General features: G+C 46.9%; 1 protein-coding gene across 4 annotated transcripts in view; it reads left to right on the forward strand.

The window, feature by feature from the left end:
* Kyat3 (kynurenine aminotransferase 3) overlaps positions 1-1,101 on the forward strand; it is a 43,893-nt gene extending 42,792 nt beyond the window's left edge. For 2 of the 4 annotated variants that reach the window (XM_006501431.3, XM_011240114.3), the window contains exon 13: positions 261-717. In XM_006501431.3, the coding sequence (XP_006501494.1) occupies positions 261-323 (63 nt within the window). In that variant the 3' untranslated portion in view covers positions 324-717. Of the gene's footprint in view, positions 1-260 lie in introns of all 4 variants that reach the window. The other 2 variants (NM_173763.4, NM_001293560.1) reach the window with 1 other exon arrangement.
* The last annotated feature ends 6,511 nt before the right edge of the window (positions 1,102-7,612 follow it).

Below are 7,612 nucleotides of genomic sequence, written 5' to 3' on the forward strand. Positions count from 1 at the left end.
CAGTACACACCCTAACCACTGAGCCAACTTCCCACCCCTCCCCTTTTAGTTTCCACATTTCTGTTTTTACTTTGATATTGCTTCTTCGTCTAAGACTATACATTCTCTTAAGTTTGGGGGTATTGCTAGTATGGTTTTTATCTTCAATGGGTTTTTCTAAAGTTGGGTGCCACAAGCACCCAGCTATGCCTTCTATATTTAAATACTGCAATATCTTGAATTTATGGTGGTATGTAACGATGCAATTATTTTATTTCTAGAAAGACAGCACACTGGATGCTGCCGAAGAAATCTTCAGGGCCTGGAACAGCCAGAAGTCTTGACTGGTTCCATCTTCCTGCAAGGACTTGCTGCTCAGTGCTGCCACCTCGTGGGCACTATAAAGAAACACGGTTCAGGACAAACATTTAAATAAGTACTTCCATTGTCTACAAAGTTAACCCCGTTCCTAACCATGTTCGGTACATTCAGGTTTTATTCGTTTGGAATACATTAAGGTGCCTTCCACTGTCGTGGTGGGAGAGTCAACTTCTCCGTGTTGTACTTTCTCATGAGTGGAAACGGAAATCGCCGTTACTGCACCAAGTGCAGCATGGCCTGCAAACCCAGCACTTGGGAGGGGGAGGCAGGAGTTCAAGGTCATCCACAGTGACATAGTAAGCTGGGGGTCATGCGGGGTTACGTGAGACTCTCAATAAATGAAAGAAACAAAACCAACACATACCTCATCTGCAGCTCGTCTGTGAGGACTGCAGGCTCATTCAGTGTAAAGTCTGGCAACCTACAAGCCCTCACAGGAGGTTGGCCAGGTTCACCTCTCGGTCCTGCTGGGCGCCAGCCATGAGGGTGCCTATAGCTCCCTCCCTAGGACACTAGACTTTGCCCCTGGCTTTGTTTTTTTTCTCTTCCAAGGGCTGCTGTGACTTGGGTGGCCTCACGGTCCACGTGGGCAGCCTGTGTTTTCCACCCCCTGACCTTGTTACCTCTGCCAATGTTCACCCCTGCTCCACCTGAACCACCCACTCCCTTGGCCACACCTTGAAACTATCATCAGTCGGGGCCGTTTCACCTTTGAGATAGTAAACACATCCTCTCTATATATAACCAACTGTCTTCTGGCTCATGCTTTTGTGGCCCTGTTCCCTCCCTCCCCTGCCCTCCTTTCCCTTACCATCCCTCCCTTCCTCTAAGCTCCTATTTAAATTTAATTCAGTTCCAAACCCAATATTTCCCAGAAACTGGTCCATAGCTCTTTTAGGTCAGCATCAACTAAGAGCCTCCGGACCTGGCCCTCCCAGGTGATGTTCACACAGCCTACAGTTTGATCATCTCTGCTGCAGTTCCCAGAGCTCTCAGTATGATTCCTATTAGGCCTCTTAACTGTACTCATTTCCTGGCCAACCTTCACTTCCATTGTCCTGGGACACTTTGACTTATTGCCATGTTGTTTGAACTTGCCTAGCTGGTCAAAAATAAGGACTCCACCCTGGGGTTGAAGTTCTAGGCCTGCACCTGGGCTGCTGAGCACACTCAGGTAAGCGCTAGCAGCTATGAACTCATCCTTCACCTTTGATAGACATCACTGTGATCCATTCCCCAGTGAGCCTTCTCTGCCTGCTACCACAGCAGCAATTGCTAGCATGCTCTGTGATAAGAAAGAAAATCCACCCCCTTCTCATCCCGGGTCACAGCCCACTGCCAGCATCACAACCAAGTCACAGCAGGGTCCACCTGCTTGTGGGAGACACAAAAGGACGGAAATAAATCGCCTGTGATATATGTCTCTGGCTCAGCATTTGTCCATCCTTTCTTGACAAAGGACATCCCTGAACCTTCTGGGCCACACAAGTTGGGGATGGCGTGGGGAAGGTTGTTGGTTTCAAAACTGGTCCAAGTCTCAAAGGGAAAGGTTACACCTGGAAATGAGTTGGAGACCCAGACCAAAAAAAAAAAGTAAGGCATAAAACGGCAGGAGACAGCTGTTACAGGGCATACAAACCTCTTGGAAAACTTTTGCCCGTCGCCTTGCAGAGGACGTGGGGTGGTGTTTCACTGGTCTTGAGCCTGCTCTCTACAGCCCTGGATTTGCCACGGCTCCTGAATCCACCCAGGCTCTGATCGTATCTCTCCTCACATGCTCAGACCTAAGTCCATCTGCTGTGTCTTTATTTTCTGCTGACCCCTCACAAGTGGACTGTGTCCACGCCTCTTCCATCTTACATATGTTTTGTACTATCTCTTCCTCCTGGGGGCAGAATTCCTCCTTCCGTTTTGGTCTCTCCTCTGTCCTTCCCTCTCTTCCCTACCTGTCTTGCTTTCCATTAGCAGGACCTTGTACTTGTTTATATCCCTTCCTTGGCCAGGAGAGACTAAAATACCAACCAAAGGGGTGTGTGCTGGGTGTCAGCTTATGGGAAAGGCTGCATGAGGATAGACAGCGGGAAACCAGAACCAGAGGGTCGAGCAGCAAGTGGCCACTTTAGCATGTACTAGGGTGGGTTTTATGGAGGGAACTTGGAACTAGACGGAGGAGGAGAAGAGCGAGCTTGTGGAGATCTTAAGAATGTTCCAGGTCAGGGGAAGGGCTGGTGTCCACGGTCTTCAATCTGCCTCAGGAGGAGGCTGACAGGGGACTCAGCAATAGGACCAGCTTAGGCTCTGACTGAGTCTCCAGCTTACACTTAGTAGAGCCCAGTTCTCCAGTGAAGACTCTTCGTGCCTGTGCTGGTTGGTTTTATGTCAACTTGACACAAGCTATAGTCACCTGTATCAATTGAGAAAATGCCTCCGTAAGATTGGACTGTAGGCAAGCCTGTGGAACATTTTCTTAGTGATTGATGAGAAAGGACGCAGTCCATTGTGGGTGGTGCCATCCCTGGGCTGGTAGTCCTGAGTTCTATGAGAAAGCAAGCTGAGCAAGCCAGAAAGCAGCACCTCTTCTTGGCCTCTGCATCAGCTCCTGCCTTCGGATTCTTGCCCTGCTTGAGTTCCAGTCCTGACTTCCTTCAGTGATGAACAGCTATGTGGAAGTGTAAGCCAAATAAAACCTTTCCTCCCCAACTTGCTTTTTGGTTATAGTGCTTTTATCACGGCTATAGAAACCTAACTAAGGGGGCTGGAGAGATGGCTTATTGGTCAAGAGTACTGGCTACTCTTCCAGAGGTCCTGAGTTCAATTTCCAGCAACCACACGATGGCTCACAACCATCTGCAATGGGATCTGATGCCCTCTTTTGGTGTCTGAAGACAGCTACAGCGTACTCACATAAAGTAAATAAATCTTTAGAAAGAAAGAGAGGAAGAAAGAAAGAAAGAAAGAAAGAAAGAAGGAAGGAAGGAAGGAAGGAAGGAAGGAAAGAAAGAAAGAAAGAAAGAAAGAAAGAAAGAAAGAAAGAAAGAAAGAAAGAAAGAAAGAAAGAAAGAGAAAGAAAGAAGGAAAGGAGAGAGAGAAACCTAACTAGGACAATATGCCTCTGCTCCAAGCACCTGGCCCTGAGAGAGCCTGTCTCAAAGGTGTATGTATAGATGCTGATAATAATAGTGTGGAGAAAATTCCCAGTTCCCCTCAGCCTTTCCCTTACTTACAACTAGGAACACACCCCATCCCAGCTACCTTGTTCCCATAACATGACATACCACACACGGTGTTAAGTTGTTATTGCCTGCCTGGCTGATCTCAGCTCGTCTGATCCTTGGCTATCAGTATTTTGATCTATACCACGTTCTCTTCATTATTTTCTAAATAAATTCATTTATTCTGTATTAGTTCATCTCAAACCCATCTCCAGCCTAGGCCTGTCTGTGGAATTTCCTTCGTGTCTGAGTCCACCACCTCCTAATTCTCATTTCTGTGACTGTTTCACGGTCTGGGGTGCTTTGAGTAGGTCTGGGCCCCCATAGATTCGTATGTTTGAATGCCCTTTCCAGGAGGAATGACACTATTAAAAGTCTGGGCTTACTGGAGGAGGTATGGCCTTGTTGGGGGAAGTGTCACTGTAGAGGTGAGCTTTGGAGCCCTCTATGCTTAAGCTCTGCGCGCGCGCGCGCACACACACACACACACACACACACACACACACACCAACACCAGCACTTGTTACTCCTTGGTATGCAGACTTTGACCCTCATGCTGGCTGGAATGCAAGATGGCTGCTGCATCCTCATGCCTTCACACTACATTTAAAGTGGAGGAGCTAGAGATAGAGAGGAGACACAGAGACACACACACACATAGAGAGAGAGGGGGGGGGGAGAGAGAGAGATCTATTAAAGTGGCTTGCAAGCTGTGTTTCAGCTAGTCTAACAATGGATGTCTCTCAATGGAAAGTTCAAGGATCTAGTAGTTGTTCAGTTAATAAGCCTGGATGTCTCAGCTGGTCTTCAGTACACACCAGAATCCTGGAGACGGCTTTAATGCCGGTAAAGGAACGGACTTTCCAGCAAGAACGAGGATGGAAAGGGCTTGGGGCTCTGGAGTCAAACCACGCCACTGCACCCACCAATGGACTTTGTAATGCACAAGATAAACAAACCTTTATTTGTTTAACCAAATATAGCACTTTCTGTTTTCTATGGAAGCGGTGCTGTCTGAGTTCCAGGTCAACCTTGGAGAAGAAGATCTATTGTCCGAGGCAGAGAGTGAGCAGCCCCTCAGAAGGTGCACACTCCGGGGAAAAGATAGTCGGGATTTTGAGGATGTAGGAGAGAGGAGCAAGTTACGGCCAATCTTGTTAAACTCAAAGATTTTCCCCATTCTAACCAAAGCAGCTATATAAACAGACAATTACCAAACATTTTACCAGAAAAAGTATACCCAGATAAAACAAGGGGCTTCCCAGGTGGATTACCCCATAGGCAGACGAAACAAAACAAATCTCGACCACATTTCTGAGACCCGAGAGCTTCGTTGGATTGCTGCTCTGAGAATACAGCTAATTACTCTATCCTTCCAATGAAACCATAAGTTCCCCTGCCAACAAACAGCCATCTTGGGGTCTATCAAAAATAAATTGTAGTGATAACTGGGCTTTCTAATCAATATTAACTTCACCATGTTAGACAGCTGTTACCCTCTTTACGTTTCCACTCAGCATTTGTAAAAGAAATATTACATAAGTAGTGTTGGAAGCGGTGTTACTGGACACTCTCATTAGTTGTCTATCAACGCAACAAACACGCAACTCTGGCTGAACCCTCAGAGCCGCGGGTTCTAAAGGATTGCTTTCTTTCCGCATTGATTCCTGTGTTAACTCACTGAATTGTTTCTACTTTCAGAAACCATGACACAATCTGGTAAACAACGGGTGAGTGGAAAAAATAAAACTCTCAGGAAAACTCTCGTTCCCAAGACTTCTCCCCCTCAGAAATGCTGTTCTCCTCAGCACCCACACCCCCCACACCCCCCAAACGTGATTATTCCGAAGAGCTCAGGACCTTTCCCAGGGAGGCTGGCGAGACAGCTCAGCCGGTACAGGCACGTGGTGCTTTCTACAGGAGCTGCACCCCATTCCCAGAATCCACATCGGGCAGCTGACGTCATTCCTCCCCCAGGAAATCCAGTGTCCTCGCTGGCCTCTGTGGGCATCCACACGCACGGAAAGAGAAAGCTTAAACACATTCGCATTGATTGTCTTGTTCATTATGGAAACCAGTTTGTGTCGCGTTTCCCCTGTTTTCCCCTTGCCTCATCATGTCTTCCCTGCCCTTGATGCGGTCGGTCTCACCACCTTGGACTCCTTGTCTGTCCCTGGAGACCAGGCCAGCTCCAGTTTATTACTGTGCACTTGTGATTCCCAGTCCTGGAATTGCTTACCCTAGGCTACCTGACTACCTCAGATCATTATTCAATTCTTTCCTCAGGGAGGACCTGACCTTCCACCTAAAGCTGGAACTCCCGACTGGATGTGCTGGGTCTGTGCACTGCCTTTTAGCTACTTAGGTGTTTGAGGTTTAAAAAAAAAAATCACATTTGAGACGACTTAGGTAATATGGTGAGACCTCATCTTAAAATCAATCAATCTATCGATCAATCAATCTATAAAAACAAGTCTTGCTCGCCTGCCCAGCTCCCCCCCCCCCCCACACACACACGTTTTCCTCCTGAGCACCCAATACCATCTACTTTATACCAGGTTTTTCTCGTTTACGAGTCTCTCTCCCACCCCAAATGCAAGTTCCAGGAGAGGGATTGAGCAGATTCTAGCACATGGTAGGCAAATCCTTTGTCTTAAATAAATGAATTTTGGCCACTTGGAATTGGCCATCAGAATGCCAATGTTATTTTGAACTTACCCCTTTCTGGCTCCTGTCTTTCACTTATTAATGATTTACTAAGATGCTAAAGGTTGTTCCTACAATTTCATATACACTTCGCATGTCTCCGAGTCAGCGTCTCTGCTTAGGTCCTAAGCTTTAGGACTGAAGCTGATCCATAGTGTAGGAACTGTGGAAACAGTCCGGGGCAGACAGCCTGAAGCTGCAATTGGCTCTGAAGCTGCAAAATAATGAGATTCAAGAGCCCTCCACTGCATAATCATGCAGTTCAGATTCACATCCGCATTCACAAGACCTTAGTTAGTATTTGCTGTTTTGAGTGGGATAGTCAGTACCAACCTTTAATCCCAGCACCCAGGAGGCAGAAGCAGGCAGACTTCTGTGAGTTCATGGCTAGCCAGAGCTAAATAGTAAGACGATGTTCCCAAAACAAAACAGAACAAAAACGCCTGATGATGATGATGATGGTGGTGGTGGTGGTGGTGGTGGTGGTAGTGGTGGTGATTTGCTATTTGGGAAGCCGGGAATGGAAGCTGAGCTTGGTAGCGCATCCCAGAATTATCCAACAGTTTTGAGGCACAGGTAAGAGGATCAAGAGATTGGAAAACAGCACCCTTTGCTGTGAAACTCTATCTCAAGCAAACAAAAGAATGACCAGACACTAAGTGTTCATCGCAGTAAGAAGGGTTAAATTAGTGTACATCGTTGGGCATGGTGGCGCACACCTTTAATCCCAGCACTCGGGAGGCAGAGGCAGGCGGATTTCTGAGTTCGAGGCCAGCCTGGTCTACAGAGTGAGTTCCAGGACAGCCAGAGCTACACAGAGAAACCCTGTCTCGGGGGGGGGGGGGGGGGGCGGGGGGGCGGGGGGGGTGAATAGTGTCAAGGCAAAACAGAAGTTAAAAAGGGGAGAGAACTGAAAAGATGGCTCAGGCTTAGGAGTGGATGCTGCCTTTGGAGGACCAGGGATTGTTTCTCCAGCACCCTTGTCAGGTGGTTTACAACCACCTTCAAATCCACCTCCACGAGGTTCGACGCCCTCTTCTGGCCTCTGCTGGCATCTGCACCCTCCTGCACAACCCAAACACGGAAACCCACATTTACACATAATTAATACTAAATTAAAAACTTTTTTTTTTTTTTTTTTTTGGAGAGAAGCTTTCTGCATGGCCATGGAATTATCTCGAAGATATATTAAGGGAAAGAAACTTACAGAATAACATCTTATAATTTAGCTTTTTAAAAGGTTACCTTCAGTAAATGACTATGTAAAACTAAATTCATGGCATTTTCTGTATCTACTGTGATGTATGATTTTGCTCTAATAATTTATATGAAAA

Source organism: Mus musculus, chromosome 3, assembly GCF_000001635.26.
Source record: "Mus musculus strain C57BL/6J chromosome 3, GRCm38.p6 C57BL/6J".
In the NCBI taxonomy this organism is placed as follows: domain Eukaryota; kingdom Metazoa; phylum Chordata; class Mammalia; order Rodentia; family Muridae; genus Mus; species Mus musculus.